The 19,268-nt window shown below is 40.8% G+C and overlaps 1 protein-coding gene across 2 annotated transcripts in view; it reads left to right on the top strand.

Annotated features, from left to right (window-relative positions):
* unc13c (unc-13 homolog C (C. elegans)) overlaps window positions 1–19,268 on the top strand; it is an 88,569-nt gene that overhangs the window by 35,121 nt on the left and 34,180 nt on the right. For both annotated transcript variants that reach the window (XM_076077975.1, XM_076077976.1), the window contains 5 exons: window positions 2,933–3,089; window positions 3,504–3,572; window positions 10,354–10,443; window positions 11,520–11,648; window positions 17,465–17,598. In XM_076077975.1, coding sequence (XP_075934090.1) covers window positions 2,933–3,089; window positions 3,504–3,572; window positions 10,354–10,443; window positions 11,520–11,648; window positions 17,465–17,598 — 579 coding nt within the window. The remainder of the gene's footprint in view (window positions 1–2,932; window positions 3,090–3,503; window positions 3,573–10,353; window positions 10,444–11,519; window positions 11,649–17,464; window positions 17,599–19,268) is intronic.

Genomic DNA, 19,268 nt, shown 5'->3' with positions numbered 1-19,268 from the left:
ATACTCTTGCTATTTTTTAAATTTTCCGCAGCAAAGTGAGACCCAAGGTTCCTTCAGAAGGTTTTTGGATGACTAGCTACCGTTACCCTGCCTTTATCCTGTTTCAGATTTTTTTCCAAAAGACCCCAGGCATGTATGATCCCCCGGCCCCTCCTCTCACACTTTTCTGATCGCAGTGATTATTATGACTCAACCTCATATGTCCCACAGCAGATGCTTTCTTGATCTTCCTAATGGCCCTGTAAGGCAGACGTGCCATTGGGTTTCTTTTTTTTGAGCCCTGTAAAGCTTGATTTAGCTGTTTCTAGATCTGTTCTTTGCCCCGTCACCATTGTGTCCACAAAAGTGAGGAGTGGAACTGCTACAATAACGACACGTATTAAGCGTTATATATAAGGGTTGACACAATTGATTGTTTTGGTGTTGTAAACTGTGCCAGGTGACAGACGGTTGTGTCAGTGTGACAGGGTATTACGGCATATGAGGGATTGCAGGGTTATCTAAGTGCAGACAAGTGAGGCAGTAAGTTGCCTTATTACCAGCTTTCTCAGGTTGAGGTAATGCCTCAGGCTTGAACCTTGTTTAAGCTTGGCGTTTCTCATTGAAGCGCTTATTATGCTTCATCAGGAATTTATGAAAGGCCCTACCTTTCCGTTTTTTTCATCATAGATCCTTGACTCCCAGCCACTCCTGACATGATGGCTACATAAATCACAGTAGCTGCAAAGACACAACTATCCCTCCTGTGCCCCACACAACAACTCCCAACGTATCACTCACTCATGTTCGTTTTTCTTCATCTCACTCTATCACCACTCCCTACCACCTTCACATCCCACCATCCTGTTTCTCATCATCCTTTTTTCTCATTTCTCCCGGCCATCTGAAGTCGTAAAATGAGATGTGAGTTTGTGCGTAGTGCGTCTCATCTGCTGGTAAAAACCAAGGCAGGGTAACACGAGGAGAAGCAACGTCTTCCTCTTGAAAATTGGCTCAGGAGATCGAGCTCTAAAAGCACCATGGGAATTCAGCGGATGCCATCATCACTCTCTTTGCATCACTCTCTTTGCTCGCCTAACCCCAAGTGCTCCTGGGTAATTTGGAGGCTGAAAGCAAAGTAATTAAATAGGCCTCCCGATGAGAACATGTTTGTGTTTCTATTTGTGAGCGTGTGCGCGTATGCGTGTGTGTGCTTGGGCTGCACTCAGGAGGGGGAGTAAATCTGTAATCATTACTTCCCATAATCTGGTGCCTTTTCCAACACTTTGGCTGTATGAAGCAATGACTCACTGTGCAGGGTGTTCTTAGTTTCAAAACCTCTGTTCTCCAGCTTCACAATACTAGTGGTCACCTTTAATTTGTGATATATAAAACTATTTATAAAAAAAACATGTTGATAACACAAATTTCTCTCACGATTAATATATATATAAAGTAAATGCTTAGCTATATTATCCAAAAACTAATTTCTTCTTTCTTCTTTTTGTATTATGTTAAATGCTATATTTGTAAAGCTCAGCTGGCTTCAAGCTCTCGGGCAAAGCGTCCAATGCACCCATATGTTTGGTTGCTATGGGTCTCGCCAGAGGCTGGGAAAAAAGCCCCAGTATACATTTCTGTCAGCTGCATCAAAGTAAACATACAGATTATTGCACACTCACATTGTTGCATAACATATTCTATCTGCTGTATGAATGGGTTTCGAGATGGCAGCCAGTCTTTATGTTGACTGTAGATACCAGTGATTTATATTGTGGGAGGTATTCTGCATGGCTTGTGAAGCAGCAGTGTGAGGTGTTAAAAGGAGCGTATGCTTTTCACTCAGGCAGGGATCCATGCTCAAACCAGGCCTCTCTGGCTCCAGCACTTAATCACTGCTGGGTGGCGCTGTTGCAGATGTGTGTTTGTGCGTGTGTGCGCGTGTGTGTGTGTGTGTGTGCAAGGAAAGAAAGTGAAAGATCATCACAAATCTGAAGTGGCAATATATGAGCCTGTCTCATTGTGTAAAGTTTAAAGTTCAGGAAGTTAAAAGAGCTCTGGAGACGAGAGAAAAGGAAACAAGATTTATCTAAACAGAAGACACTCAATTTTCAACAGTAAGATGCGCCTGCTTCAGTCCCTCCCCTGGGAAAGATCCCTTGTGTTATTTTAGTACACTGCATAGTATTGAGATTTAGTTTATGCTCTGTTGACACATGTGGATTCACCTCAGTGGAAAACACTTACCTCGGCAAGTGTACAACAAACAAATAAGTTAAATGGTACGCAGTAAGATTTACATTTCTCTCTTCTGTTCCCCTTGGAAGGGATTATATCACATCGGATCCCTTGATCAAACTTACTTGCTCCATCTATTACTTTGCAGCCTTATGTCCTTAATAGTATAGGTCATACAGCTGTGATTTATGACATCATTGGCTGTAGATAGTCGCTGAAGACACGATTACAGTCCATGAACGGAGCAGTGAACTACTTATCCATTAACTCTTCCATCAGAAGTAATTGTTTGGAACGTTCAAAATATCTTCTCTCTTCAGCAGTCAGACAGTGAAGCTAATAGAGAAATACTGTACTTCAGTAAGTCTGCTCACTTTCTGTTTATCTTGGTAACTGTAAAACAATGGACAGAAGCACGGTTTAGGATGTTTTTTTTTTTAGCTCTATATGTTGAGGGAAATGCTTCTTGATTCTAAACCATGTTCTATTTCAGTGCTGTGTAACTTTGTTGATTATGAGGATTGCTGAAGAGCAAGTCTTTAAAATGTTCTCTGTCTGGAATTGTGTCGTTGATGTGGTATCTGTCACTGTCCCTATTTTTTCACAAGATTGTCTGTTGATCTTTGGTCGAGAAATGATCCGACATTGTCCAAAAATGGCTACAGCAGTGCCCCCTGTGCTACGTGGAATAATAGCTGTCTCTTCTCCTCTGTAGGCACTTCTCCTGTCTGTCCGCCAAATACATGTGTCCCGGTGTGCCAGCAGTGATGAGCAACCTGCTTGCTAATATCAATTCCTACTTCGCCCACACAACCACCACCACCACAACCACTGCCTCCGCTTCTGACCGATTTGCTGCCTCTAACTTTGGGGTAAGCACACCTATTATTGTCTTGTAGTCTAACATCCGCAGACATCCAGTTAGACTTAAGTAACATCTATTGCTGTCTTAGAGTCTGATATTAAACCCTTTTTGTCATCAATCTCATTAAGAGTTATTTGTTTAAAACAAGTTGTGCATTTGAAATCAACCAGATCTCAGAGGTTGCCAGTGCTTTCCGATTGAACTTTTAATAAGCTAATGCTGTACATCATACAATAATATTTCCAGGCAGTAAGCCGAGTCTGGCAATATTGCTAAACCCCTACATGTTGTTCCAGGAAGTAAAAATGAGTCACTGCAGGCAAACAATACTACAGACCACGCAGTTTTATACATTTTTAGACACATCGCTTTGTGTGTGGGGACGCTTTGAACTGAATTATGGAATTTTTCATCCTGACAGAGGGAAAAATTTGTCAAATTACTGGACCAGCTGCATAACTCACTAAGGATTGACCTTTCTAAATATCGGGTATGTATGAACTTTTGCGTCTGGTGTGTTTGTTTTCTGTGACTTTTGTCAATTCAAAATAATGATCATTTTTACAGTATGATGTTAAAATTCACCATAAATCTATATTAATAGTATTTAGATATAGACAGGAGGAGCAGGAACAATTCTCCTATTTTTGGGAAAATTCAGGTTGCCATTTACTTTAGCCTGTTTATCATTTGCATCCTTTAAAATGTACTCTACTGTAAACAGAAGTGTTACCATCTAAGGTACCTGCAATTTGGTTGATTTGATAGGCTTCAGGGTTGATTGAACTGTATACAGTACACTGTGTGCTTACTATATCTGGCTTGGAGCAGCAATCCCTTTACACTTTGTGTCTGTCGCGCTCCAAATGTGATTATTGACTGGATTCTCTTCTTCCTTGGATACAGTTCAGAGTGTATTTTATGCATGCTTGCCTTGTTTGAATCCCACAATGTTGTCACACAGCAGGCGCATTAATGCCGGGCGTTAAGGTGTGGTAAATAGCGGGATTAAGACAAGGTAAATGTCGTAGGTGTGATGGTGTCATACCATGACATTTGATAATGTCACATGTGCCACACTCATGTTCTCATAGTATTAACAATATATAATATATGGCTTTGAAGTCTATTTGTGGTTTCAAGATGTGATATTGAAGGAAGATGTGTGAAAAGTTTGATTTGAAAAAGCAGAAATTGCAGATAGATACATATATACCCAGACAGATATGTCATACATTGTTGTTTAAAAAAGAAAAAAAAAGAAAACCTCATATGACTGAATCAAATTGAATTAACAGAATGATGAATGACTCTGCAGTGTGTTTGCAGTTTTCAGCAGAGAGAAGCCAGGCACTTAAATATCAATAATCAGCCTACAGTGTCTAGTGGTTCATCAGCATCTCAGGAAATAGTGTTCCCCATGGTCCAATAAATAGACTCTGTTGAGTGTCCAGCAGTCTGTCTGCCATGGTGGTTCATGCATTTAGGATATTGGACATCGTGTATCCATACACCCATAAACTGGACTATGTGCTTCCACATTTCTATGTAGGCGATAGCATCTGGAGATCGATTTGGTGTTGGCTATTACTAATATATACAACAAAGATCACGTTTCAAAATAATTTGTCACAGCTTCTTTCCATCCTGTGGACTATATTAATGAGACAATCATGTTTGTTCAGTTTTTATCAATGGCCTCATTTAGAAAAAAGGCAAATTACCTAATATACCTATAGCTACCTGTACAAGCTAATGCAATTTTGTCGGAGAGAAAGGGGCGACATGCAGGATACACGCTGCTAAGGACTCTTAGCAGTACATAAATTCTGGTAATAAAATGTCTATGTAAATGGGTGTAGTGATGTTTCATCCCCTACTGAGTCAGTCTCACTTGAAGGACTTTTTGTTGTATGACGATCATTCTTCACGGTCATTTGTTTGGTGATTGTCACTGAATGATGGGCAGCAGGCCATGTCTGGTAGCTGCATTGCTAACTTTTCTATATAGAGAATTTTCTGCTTGGCTTGTTTAAGCCATCTTTGATGTAAATTATTGAAGGTCACCATTTGATGCTTCAGTAGGCTACATGTGTCCACGAAGCTCTGCTATATGGCTCAGTCTTGCATGAAATGTCCTGTTTTCTGCTCAGCGCTACATTGTTTCTGCATATTTGTGTTGTATTTACACATTGTTTATTATACAATGACATACATATAGTAACTAAAATTATACATAACTAAAAAGCTTGTCACATTTAAAAAAGTATAGAATTAAGTTAATTTAGAATGAACAAAAAAACATGATGAAGTTTTTGTACAACCATCACCCTTGCACATTTCATTAAATGACCCACTAATGAATAGTGATTTCATTCTTCAACATTCTTACCCCTCCCTAACCCAAAATAAATGACAAAGAAGCGCCAATCAAACATATACCTTAGAATAAACAACTTCCAACAATTGTAAAATGAACAAACTGGGATCTTGCAATCAGAAATGCATCTCTAATTGCTAGAGGTCTGCCACTTTCAGGCCACTAAAGGTCCTCTGTATTCTACTCAGGCAGATTGAAATCCTGACATACAGCACATAATCTTCCAGAGCAACCCCAGGAGGGCTAAACCTGTTAAGACACCACACACCACCACACATTCACAGGCACACAAACCCACACATCTCTCGCTCGCACACACTCCCTCACAAACGAGCAGACATCCACACTGCTGTTTAGCTACAACTGCTCACTGACTCGCACGCAGGTATGCACCTGAGCAGCCACACACACGTCTTCTCCCCTGCTGGTGGCATTGCACGGTGAACTGCAACTGAAGGATGACCCTCTCACCTTTAATGTGACACAAAAGACAATGTGACGTTGTGTGTTATTGCTATTATTCCCCTGTTCTTTACCACGGCTCTCTGTGTGAAGCCACATGTGATTACAGAGACACACCCTGACAGCATAGAGATAGATCCTCGCAGAAAAAAGAGAGGATGAGTGAAGGACAGCAAGTAGATAGCATGAAAAGAGAGAGGACTTGAGTGAGACAGAGAATGGACTGGCAAATAGCGAATGAGGGATAAAGAGGATTTGGAAAAGAAATCGTCAAGCAGAGAGGGAGTTGGACGAGATGGGATTTGGACAAAGAGGGAGAGAGTTGGAGGGAAAGAGAGATTGATTTGGAAAGGGAGAGGAGAAACAGACGAGGAATGAAAGGAGGCATGGTGGTTGGGCAACAGAGGGTTAAGTGAAGGAGAGATGACCTCTTTTATTTTCAGATGGCCTGGCTGTCTGGCGATGAGAGCAGTCACAGAATATCACATTGGCTTCACCTGCCAGTGCTGCCCTGCTGCTCTCTTGTCAAGCCTGCCACAGACCAGTGGTTCATGCACACACATTTCATACTCTCTCTTTCACTCTCTCACTCTCTGAAGCCGTCCCACAGAGCCTGCCACTATTGGACAGTAATACGATTCAGATCCTGCTACTTCGTCCGTTCACCGTATGGATTTCACTATAATGACATTCTGAGGGAGATTGAGTTTGCTTTTGTAAAACAGGGGGCTTGAATCAGCAGAGAGGGAGCCGGGTTGCACCTGCCACTTTACATTTTGCAACATATGCGTTTCTTCCTTGTAAACTTTATTCCAACAGCCCTGATACAAGTGACACCTTGCATAGCCAGTTTGTCCCAGCTGGGATTTGCAGGTTTCTCTGGTTCGGACGTAGTATCTCAGTATTCAGAGCACACTGCGGGGGATGTGGGTTGTTGGCTTAGTTTGGACAGTTTGATATAAAGTGTTGTTTGTTCAGTAAGCTCCCCAGGGATATTATCTTAAAATGTAACTCTGTGCAGCATTACTGTGGGCCTTTAAAGAAAAGGTAACTTAATGCAAACACCTGCTTTGTTGCTTCCGATGATGCAGTAGCTCCTGCTGCCTCCTCCAGTAAAACGAAAAGAAAATAGTTACTGTACCTGTAGCTTTCTACAGCAAGATTGTGTTATATTCAGCAACATTGAGCTGTTAATGGAGCTGCTAAAGCATCACATAAAGGAGCTTAGGATATGTCCCTTTTTAACAAAAGCACTCATATCTGCATTTGTAGGACAGCCAATAGGAACGCCCTCTCTCTGAAATTACCTGGGATTGGCCAAAGTCTCCTGTCATGGGCTATTTTCTAAAGAAAACCTTTTCTAAAGAAAACCTAACTCTAGGAGGTGCAGAAGTCTAGTTTTCTCTCGGGCCACTTGAATTACAAAATGCTGAAAGGTTATTATGGAATTTTTGCCCAATGATGCCAAAAATATAGTGCTTACCCCAGCTTTAAGTAATCTATTTATACCTTTTAACTTCAACAGACACTCATCCACACACAGACACATGCTCTGTGGCATATGCCTTTGCTCAGGATGGTCAGAGTGCAGGGTGAACAGTGCAGTGTCCCTATGGCAGTTTGAGGTCCAGTACCCGTCAGAGCATGACTGCTTTTGATCTCTTTTTCCACATAATTACCTTCACGTGATCCACTTGTTGCCCGGTGTCTGACAAGCAACTTTTTCAACCATTAGTCTGGTCTTGTAAAAATATTAAATGTTAAATCACAGTGATATTTATACATGGTAATTATGAAGCGTGTAGTGTGTATATATATATAGCTTCTTTTTTTTTGATGATAAGCAGTCACTGCTTTTAAGTTTTGCACTGGCCCAACATAATATTCAATGTACACTAGAACAAACACAAAGAACTAAAAGCCCATCAGCATCACTCACTCCTCGTCCCATCGCATAATGAACTTTCTGTCATCTTTGGAAGGCAGAGCTGATGTTGTCTATACTTTTGGCTCAGAGATGGATGCTTTGCTTTCTTAGCATGCTTGCTTGCTTCTTGGCAATACATCTGATTATTTTTCCTTTGTTCTTTTTGCTGATGAAGTTGGAGTTTCTCATTTCTGGTCTTTGTGTATTCAGACAGAGCATTTGTTAAAGTTCGGCAAAGTTATTTACACCGCTGTCCCTGCTTTTAGAAACACTGAACATTGAGAGCGGGGTTTCTGCAGAGAAAGAGGTTTGCATCTGTGTTTAACATCAGTAAATGTAAAGTAATGTACTGTATTTATCATTTTTTTTATGTTGGTCAGCAACAGTAAGAAGCTAAATTTAAAAAATCCACAGTATCTGTACTTTGTACCACTTCTCAAGTACATGCTGTTTTATTTTGTTACTGTTTTGTTTTATTCTTCTATCTGTCTTTTTTTAAAGCACTTTGAATGACCTCTGTATTTGATAAGGTGCTGTTCAACGACAACTTGCCTTACCTTTTTAAGCTACCGGTATATAAACATCCCACACTTGGTTCCCCGCCTGAAGCTGTGATTGTAATTTAGATAAATCCTATTAAGTTGTTCCCTGCTTCACAGATATAGTCTATAATGAATGCATTTTTTGTGTACCCTCGCTATCTGCAATCAAAACAGGACATCGAATGACAAATTAGATTGGTAGCTGTGATCATAACATTTTGCATGTAGAGATTTGGTTTTTGTGAAGAACCCACCTACCTCCTTTGCAGCAAACATAATGAGTGTCAATAAGCACTTGATTCTCCGGGACTTCAATCACCATAATTGCACAGCTAGATTCCCTTCCTATGTCAGAATCCACTAATTAACTGATTCAAAATGCTCCCCTTTTTTCTTCATTTAAATGGAAAAATATGATATTAAATATGATTTAGTGTGCAATTTTAATCATCATTTCATTTAAAAACCAGTAGACTCAATGGTTCAGACTTCCACTATCACTGAAAGGCAGACTGACAGTAGTGGAAATTGCATTTTTTTTTCTGTGCAATTTCAGCTTGTTCGTTGGTGAGTTTCCTCTCCTAGATAAAGGTGTTAATGCCTCTTTTGGAAAAGCAAGAAAGCACATGTTGGTTTGATCGTACTTGAGGAGCGTTGGTCTTAGTGAATTACCGTCGATTTATTTTTCGAAATTACTGTTTAGCAGCGAAGCGCACTCTCAATTGGCTTCATCCTATACAAGTTGCAATTCCTACAACCAAAGCAAACAGATAAAACACATTTTGAGCTGTTGTCGTAACTGTTCCAGCAACAGTGGTTTCAGGAGGTGTACTAATGGCGACATTCAAGGTTGCATCGAAAGCTACAGAGTCCATGTTTCAAAGGGACTGATGGTCTCACTTTTATCTGAAGGTTACATGTATGTGATGATATTGTGAAAGAAAGTTCTATGTCAGCAGAGAGAGAAAGGGTTTAAAATTTAAACTGAGGAACAAATGATGAAATACTCAATATAATGTACAAAAGGAAGTGATGCAAACCGCATTTAGTGGAGTGAAAAAAAAGCCTGCTCCCAACAGATTTTCTTTTCTTTTTTCCCCCCTTCAGAAGCCAAATATAACTGGTCCACATTTGCTTGTGCAGAATGTGTGTCAAGCTTGTTTTCCTGGAGGCTTTTCATCCTTACTGGGGACTACACTTTCGCCTCTAAATTTGACTCCTCCTATTAATCACGGGTCTTGAGAAATGCACTTTAAGTGGACAGCTGACTGTCTGTAAGGTATTAACAGGCCATCCACATTCTTTCTTCTCTACTGTTCTTTTTGAGACCACTGTCCGGGTTGCGTTCGATTGTGTTTTCTGTTTTTTTGCTTCTTCTTCTAAAAGCGGTCATCTTGAATCATTTATCAACCCAATAGAAACCTCTATGCTGCTCGGAAAGATGTCGGGCGGGTTTTGCTTTCCGCTGATCGGCCTTGATCTCAGATAGACCTCTCCTGTGCTTGTGCTGTCAGACCTACAGGCTGCTGTGAGGATTTGGCTGTATTTCCTGCATCCCCATTGTGCATTTATTGACAAGGTAGAGGAGGGATGGAAAACAAGCAAAATTTGTATTAGAGCACTGAGAATGTAGGAGAAGTAGTATAATGTATGGGGCAGTGATGCCTTTCCTCACTGCTGCCAGGGCTTTATATGCTCCCCGTCACGGTTCTCCGCACTGCCTGATGACTTCATGGCCCCGAAATAGAGGTTTTCATCAGCAGAGAACTCCCTTTTCCACTAAACGATTAGACAGACATTCATTTCGGTATGATTGCTGGGCATTGTTCTGTAATCAATTTCAATGTTTTCGGGCTAAGCAATGTGATGTGGTGGATGGGGGTGTGTGACGTTAAAAGGCTGTTTTCAACAAGATGTCTGTCTCCTCATCTTATTGTCCCCTCTCTCTTTCTTACTCCAGGATAATTTCCCTGCAGGAAACCCAGAGCGTCTGCAAGATCTCAAGTCCACTGTTGATCTGCTGACCAGCATCACCTTCTTCAGGATGAAGGTAGCGTGTGTGTATGCGTGTGTGAGAGAATGTCTATGGTTGTATGCGCAGGGAGTACAATTTGATAGGCGATGGGGGAGTTTGGCACTCGAATTAAGAGGAATTGAACATAAGCATTGTAATAAATGATGATGGAGCACAACGCTATCCTTTGCAGATATCATCTATAACCTTTTATCACAGCAGTGCATCGACTGAGTGACTGAGTCTCCTTCAATACTGGCCATGCCTGTGAAATCTCACAACATTCAATTAAAAACATAAACCCACATTGATTTCAGGCAAGTTTCGTTTAGGTTAAATCGATTCAAGCTCATAACTCCTGAAAACCTGTCCCTCTCAACACCACTGGACATTCAAATCCAACTAACTTATGGCTTAACCATTTTCTTGACTGCAGGCTGATGCAATGGGGTCATGTTTGTGTAACGTGTGTTGACCTGCATACTGCAGTTAGCCTGTGTGTTTAAAAGGTGTCCAGCTCTGTCTTGTTTCCTCTCCCTCCCTCTCCCCCAACAGTACGTCTTGACGTGCTCCGCTATATGAAGGGCTCGGCTCCGTTCAGCTCTGTTTTTGCGTGAGTGGGTGTGTAGCGCTGGTGCACTGAAGCAAAGCTAAGATGGCAGCTATGAGCAAAGGAATGACATCTGTCACTTTAAGTTACCAATGCTTTCACTCTGTCCCGTGCCCATGCTGCACTGCACTATGTATACGCACAGCTGCTCACACACAGGAGCTACGGTGTTACTATACGATATACTGCACATTTACAGTCTGGCCACATGTCAATTATGATACATAATGGATGTAAGAAGGCTGCCCCTTTTCCGCAAGGAAGTGATATCTTGGGATTAATACTTCATGTACTTGTAATATGATAGCATTACGTTATCACTTCACTGATGGATGGTCCTCTACATAGAAATCAATTTAAGACACAGCAACTGTCATTGATTTGGGTGGCTAACATCGTATATATAGTTATTGGATGATTTATTATAGTATAAATTGCTATGAGACTCAGGACAACACCAAACATTGTAATCATGTGCGTGTATTTATGTGTGTGTGCGCAGGTACAAGAGCTCCAGAGTCCACCAAGAGCCAGTATGGTGGTGAAGGACTGCGTGAAGGCGTGTCTGGACTCCACATACAAATACATTTTTGATAACTGTCATGAACTGTACAACCAACTCCTTGACCAGGTAAACCGTTTCCAGATCCTTGTGACTATCACTACTAATCAACCTTCATAGCTTATTAAAGGCAGACCTCTACTGTTGCACAGGTACCAATAGCTGCTCAGCAAATTCATAGACCATTCAAAATGTGAATAAGTGCCACATTTTGAGATCTGTGTATTCCTCACATTAGCATCTAGCAGATGTAGTGACGCACAATGTGTCATTTCAACGCTTGTCGAGTTCTCACTTGGATTTAGTTATCATGGGTTTTGAAACCCTCAAGTCTAGTGAAATCAACAACAAAGACATTTGTGTTAAAATGATGAAAAAGAGCGTAAGGTGTCAGTTATGACATGTGGATAGTGTTAGAGTCTAATCAAAATAAGGCCTGCCGCATGGCTCTCGCGCCGGACGAGCTCCGTGCCTCTCAGCTTCGGAATCATCGCCTTCTTTGGCTGCGCCGGCTGCTTGTTGGTAATTGGCTCATTGGTCAGCTAAACCCTTGACGCAATTACTTCCTTCTCCTCCGCCTACTTTCTAATCACACCAGTAATCAGATAGTCATTGTATTTTCTTAGAGAAGAACAGGGAGGTAAACTCTGCTGCTGTTTCTTGCCTTGAAGATTGGTATATTGTTTTATTTGGCCAAAGTCCTGTCCCAGTGCCTATCACTCATCTTGAGATACTTTTCACCTTAAAAAACATTGTCTTGTCTGTGGCTGAAGCAACCTTTGTGCATCTTGCTCCAAATGTTGAAAAGCTGAATAGAAATGCAAACTGTAATTGTAAAAATGTTGCATTTGTTCACCCCTGTTTTAGTATTGGATGTGTCTGCCATCTGTTCAGCTTTAGTGTTCTTTTGTTTCTTTGATTATGGTTGTTGTTGTTACGACTTCCCTGGGTTGAAAGCCATAAACCAGGACTTAGCAAAATATTATAAAAATGATATTTCTAACAAGAGGATTTATTTTTGAATGGATAGTACACACAGGATACTGGCAAAGACTATCACAATTTAGGCACATTTGTTTAATGTTGCTGAATGTTAACTGGATTTTATGAGTAAACACAGTTGGAGCAAGAGCTGCTAAACTTAAATGAAAGCAGCTGACAATATACCTGCTCTGCTGATTTATGTAATTACACAATCTACAAATCTACAAACTCAACATCTGGTACTTAGCCAGGCAGATAGGCAACACTAACCAGATAACTCACCCTTAATGGAGTCTTCATGAACGTACTACATGCATCACTGCAAAAAGTGAGCTGTGAGCTAAATGATGTAGCTTACATAAATTCATGTAGAATACCTGGAAAAAATTGCATTTAATTACCGGTAGTCCTTTAAAAGTCATTACAATAACATCAAATAGAGTTACTACTTTGGGGCCACTCCAATTAATTTGTCAGTAAATCGAGGTAAAAACACAAATTTCTTAAATTTCCTACCAGCTTCTGGAACTCACGTCATGCTTTCATCACGTATCACCTTCATCCTGTCACAAAAATGACATCCCTTTTCATCTTTAGTGTCCTTTGTGTTGATGTGTGACAATGCCGGGAATATATAAATTCAACATGGCTGAAAATCAATAGGCTATATGTCATGACTGACATTAACCAGACAATACAAATGTTCACCGTGTCTGTTGCAAACCCTGCGTTAAGGCGTTCAACCTTCTAAGAAACAGAGAGTCTGCGGTGAAGAGTCATATAAAAGCAGCCAAGCCTCAGGCAGCACTTACCTGATTCAAATCACTCTCTCATCTGTTGAAGGCACTTTTGGCTCTCAAGAGTCACAATGGATAATGTTGTACTTTATGAACACAAAAAATAAGTGTCAATGTGAACGATGTCAATAAACCGGGATGACAGTATGCTGCCGTACTGCCTCCTCGTGTAAGGACGAGCATGCCACGAGCAGCTGAAGGCATGTCCTCATTTTAAAAGCTCATAGAGTCACTTGTTTTTATTTTCAGGAGACACAGCATCATCCAGTCATCAGTTATAGTTTGCTTCTCCAAACACATGGGGATTTTCATGGGCTAGTTTACTTGCTTTGACCTCGTCAGGCAACAGGCAGCTCCACCGAATTATTTTTCCGGTTTACTTCCCAAGGAGAATGGCCTCCCCACCTCAGAAGATAATGTCTGCAATCCGCTCAAAAGTTGAATAATAAGCTTTCTTTGTTCAAACAGCCTGAGGGGTTGTAAGCAATTACCAAACCAGAGAGATAGACACTTTCCCTAATTACATCTTCGTCCACCACAGTTTCACAATTGACAGCCTCTCTGTCATTGTTTCCTCCAAGGCAGAAGAAATAGACATCAACTACATTCCACAGCACATCTCACTGTGACTCTGAATCATTATGTTCACATACACTAGGTAGCCTGTGACTCGGCAGATGGAACACATTTCAGACCCTAATTCTCCAGTTGCTAACAGTGACTGAGTGCTGCGACACAACAGCTGACACGGTGGCCAGGCAGGCAGTGCAATTTCCAAGCTCCAACGAGGCATCTTGCGTAACAAACAACAAAGCGTTCTGCCTCCGCTTAGGCGTAAAATGACTGGGAGGAGGAAGGACAGGGAGAATCTGGCTTAACCGTTTCTTTAATCCTGGCAGGGAAAGTACGAATTTGAAAAGCAAGACGAAGGGTAAATGGAAAGAGGGCAAAGGGAAAAAAGGACCATATTTTCTTTCTGGCTCTTCCACTGGGAATGAATGTGGATGGGCAAGTGATGGTACACAGACCAGAAATGCCTTGTAGCATGCACATCAATCTATGATAAATGAACACGTATATGCACACATACTTATGTATTATGCAAATACTAACGTATAAGTAGACAGATGAATAGAAGCAATCTGGTTTGGAGGAGGGAGGTTGGTGAATGTTGACAGGCGTGCAGAAGCAGGGACCCAGTGTGCCTGTTTGTGAGACGAGCCACAGAGGATCTAGAAGACTACGCTACTTGTTACTGAGCAAGTGATTCAAATTGATTTGATAGGTATCTCTCTAATGGACATCACATATTTGCCAACAATACCCAAATGGTTGACGAACACATTGTTTGTTTTCAGAATGTGTGCCTTTGAGTTTATTTTTTTTCCCCCAATAGTTACACGTTCAACCTATTTTCTCTGGGAGTTAAAATGCATGTGCAACAGCTTCGGTTCTACCCACAGCTCTTTCTCTCTTGGGAATTTGATCACATTCTCCACGAACATCTTTCAATCATAGACTCTGTAATTTGTGTCACATTGTGAGAATTGATGAGGAGCCAGTGATATGGTAATGCTGATTCCTCCCACACAGGGTCTGAAAGTGCTAAGCAATAAACATAAACCACTAGCTACCCCTCTGGAGGAGTGATACACTGCTATGAATATGTCTGCAGGTTCCCCCACCACCATTGTGCACTGGAAGTATAGTGAAACTACATTGTGCGTTGAGTTCAGTACAGTATTCATCCCCTAGTACAGCTGAGAGTGAAGCCCATGGGTGTGTTGTTGACTGTAAAAAGACAGTAAGCTACTTTATCACCTTTAACAATGTGTTTGTACCTACTTGAGGTGAATACAGATGAGCAAAGGGAGATGTTTTAGCAGGATGCATACTGCATCCCATTTAATAGGGATGACCCAACCTTCACTGTCCTTCATACATGCATACAGCTATGATACACCCACAGACAGGTTTTGCATAGCTGAGTCACCTCCTGCAGAGATAGTTGCTTCATTATATCATGCTTCCAATTGAACACATATGTATCTTGTAGGAGCATATCTCCCCCTGATGGCCCAGGTCTCTCAAACCAGGCCAGGCCTTCTTCTTTGAAGTCATTAACTATGGGTTAGGGGCCAAAATGGATTGCAGGCCTATTTCTTATAGCTTTGCTCTAAACTCATGCATCGCTCATATTCTTTCGTAATCACCTGTTAACCTTTCAATATTTTGAATTTCATGGTCAATGGACCAAACAAATGTGTCTCAGGTGCTGCTTGCCTTAATTTATGATGACACTAAGCAATGTTGTTTTGCCTCTCAGCCATTCTTTACCAGTTCTAGTAGTGCGTACTGTAGATGATGCAATCTACTCTACTGGGTTTGTGAACTACAAGGTTAACATGCATCCAGCTTCATTTGAATGTCCCAACACGGTCTTTGATTCTGCTACATATAAAGCTCCCTGTTGCCTCCACATTGAACAGCAGTGCATTTTTTATTTCTTGCTATGTAGCAAACACTAGTGCGTATGCAAAATAAGCCTTTGATCAATATGATGCATGGGATGGAACCTCCCATGGAATGAGGAGTAATCTGTTTTTATGACCATGGCACACTCGATGACTTCTGCAGTCTCAACCCCAAATGATTGAAGTAGGGAACGCTGGGTTGACACGACTGACTGTCACAGAATCAGCCGTAAGCCGTGTCTGCGTTTCTTGTTCCTGTGAGATTAAAATCTGTAGCTCCTCCAGCTTAAACGTCCGCCTTGCATCACCAGATATCAAACAAAAGAAGAATCAACGTCATGAGGCATAATTTGATTATTGTAGGATTTGATTAGGTTGTGAGGATTGGATCAATGATGAATTGACTAGAGTTGCATTTCCATTTCCCAAGCTCTCACTAAAACATCTCCTCTCCGTGCTGCACACAAGTCAATTGGCTTAAGGCCGTTAAATAATTCAACCTAAATTATTCAATAACTGATTGGAACATATTTCAATTTTAACACAATTTCATTTTCACCAACATACATCAAACATGGATTTTGCTTTAAACTAGAACTACACACACAAGTGAGAGAATGTGTATTGCATCCTCTTGGGAGGGGTATGTCCCCATAGTGCACAGTCATACAGTCGGTGAGCATAAGCATAAGCGCGGGTGTGTTTGCATGTTGTCGTGTCTGTGTATAATACAGAGCTGTCAGTATGGCTGAGTGTGTTGCAGTATGTGCACTCAGCTTTGTGTTTTCTGCTTGTTTTCTGCGGAACCTTTTCATGGCAGAGTGAATGACTGTGCCAGTTAGGTGCTGACCGCAGATCAGTGTGGTTACACTCAGTGTGGGGTGAGCAGATGGTAGATCTCAGTGTGAGGTTTCATATTTAACACCTTTCACCAAGGTACAGCCACACAGAGATTTCTGCAACACACTTTGACACACACTCGCATCTACATAAGCACATAACGGAGGGTGATTACGCTTTTAAAACTTTAAAGTTGTGATCCTAAAGATTTTGTGTTCGATGTATCTGTTTCCCATGCAAGACAAGCAAACTCACATTGTTGTAATAAAGAGCTCAGTTGATAATTTGCCTTTTCTATCATGGCCGTGAGCGATCACTATCTTACACTATTTTACGCTGCGCATGGCGGAGGAGTGTTCCACACAACAGCAGGGCACAGTGATCGTAGTTGGTTACCACGCTGAGGAGGTTTACAGCCTGCAGCTCATCCTCTAGCAGCTCACTGTGCCTTATTGTTCTATTACTCCCTGCAATATGCAAAACAAATTCCCTGTAAAAAACAAATGCAGAAAATGACTATGTCTTGTTTCGTGGACAAGATGAAGACATGTTTTTTCTGTGACCGCCTCCCAATAAAAAACACCTTTTATTGTTAACTTGTAGCAGTAGGCAATGTGAGGCTGACATCAATAAAATGGATGATTGGATGATTTAGGCTCAGTTGAAGTCTGCTAACCATGTGTCATTATAAGTTTGTTCAGTTCTTTGGTTTTTATTGTTTTCAGTGCCCTTAAACTTTGAACATCAATTTGTCTTTGGACTCTCATTATCCTTATTTTATTCTCTGTAGAGCCGGAAGCAGGACATTCCCCGAGAGGAGCAGGGTCCGTCTATAAAGAACCTGGACTTCTGGCCAAAGCTCATCACTCTCATGGTTTCAGTAATCGATGAGGACCGGACAGCTTACACCCCAGTCGTTAACCAGTATGTACTTCTTTATTTTGTTCATCCAAACTTTTTACCAAGCAGTCTGATTAAATACATGTTCAACATGTAATTAATTAGTTGCTCCGTCAGCTTTTCTGGAAAACAGTTAGGCATTCTCATTACACATGCATTGTTGAACATTGTGTTAACATCACATCATTTGCATGTAACCATATATCCTCCATTTAATTTCAAAGGTATAAATGACCACACTAAAAACACACTTAACAGGAAAGAGAGAGACAGAGTTTTCAGTGCTTTCTATAAAGCGTCATGTAGTTGGGTTTTAATGGACGTACTGTACATGTGGTTGACTGGTAAGGAGGTTTAAGAAAGTGTTTGTTTGTTTGATATGGAAATATTGTAAAAAATAATAATTTTTCAATATTTATAATTCGGTTCTCTATTTCTGTTTTTATTTGGTTAAATTAATGTCAATTTGTGCTTCATTTTTCAAGACACATGATTTAAAAAGACAAGGGAGAGAAATCCTTCTTGAACCTCATGTTCTGATTTCATAACCCTGAACCTTTATATTGTTTTTTTTTTTAGAGAATGTGAGTGAAAATATAAAAAAACCTTCTTGCCCTCTAAAATTTGAAAAATGTATTTACTGATAGTCGAGACATGAATGAGCACAGTGTTGTGTAAGAAGGCTGGGAGGCAGCCAGAGAAGCCAGCTGTAAAAAATGCTTTGTTTGTACAGTGAGCCATAGACTGGATGGATAAAAAGGGGAACGCAGTGTTGCAAAATGACATAACAGATGAGAGATTTGTTTGTAGAAAACAGTGATAGAGGGCTGGTTGTGGGGATGGTGTTGAAGGGGACGTTTGTGTTTGCGTCCTTCTGATGATTTGGTTAATAAAATCAAACAAATTACTGTGGCGCTCGCCTTATAAGAAATAAGATGAGGCATAATTTTCTCTTTCTGTCTCGCTGATATATCCTCTCACGCTCTCGCCTCCCCCTTTTTCTTTTCTCCTTCCTCTTGCTGATTTACGATGCTTATTAAGACTCTGTTTATGCCCTAAGCTTTCTCTCCTACACTGTCTAATGATAGATTTGCGTGCCCATTTCCTCCACATTCCCCTGGTCAAGTTCCAGAGTGACAGCAACTCTGATGCTTTTTCACTATAAACCCAGGAGTGGACTTGTTGCTTTTAAATAATGGGAGCAGTTGCCAGAGGAAAAAACGGATCCAATGTTACTCTGTTGCTCTGTGCTGAGAACATTTATTGGGAATCATGCTTAGCTTTTTGAGCCAATAGACTGATCTACATACAGAATTTATTTTATGATTGGAAACATAAAATTGGATACTGCAGGTGTTTTTAAAACTGTGAAAGATAAGAAGCTTTAGAGATTATTTCCATTAACACTCATCATGCGGATGTTAAACCACATAACATCATTCATTTCACCACATCGAAGTAGATCGTAAACCATCTACAAGCAGGCACAGCAGCTGCAGATGTATTCATTTTTGCCATTTTCGTTTTTTATTGACTGCCTTGCCCACAGTGCACCGCGTACTTGCATGATGAAACCAAAGAATAACTGAGGTTGCGAGACAGATTCTGAGAGTGATAGAGATGAAAGAGGGACCAATTGTTTCTGGGATTCTGCTTGTTGTTTTTTGTTTGTTTTTTCTCAGTTGTCACCGGGA

The sequence above is a fragment of the Anarhichas minor genome, unplaced genomic scaffold (genome assembly GCF_050575085.1).
Source record: "Anarhichas minor isolate MPS153535 unplaced genomic scaffold, ASM5057508v1 ptg000062l, whole genome shotgun sequence".
Taxonomy (NCBI): Eukaryota; Metazoa; Chordata; class Actinopteri; order Perciformes; family Anarhichadidae; genus Anarhichas; species Anarhichas minor.
This window is presented reverse-complemented; position numbering and strand designations above follow the sequence as displayed.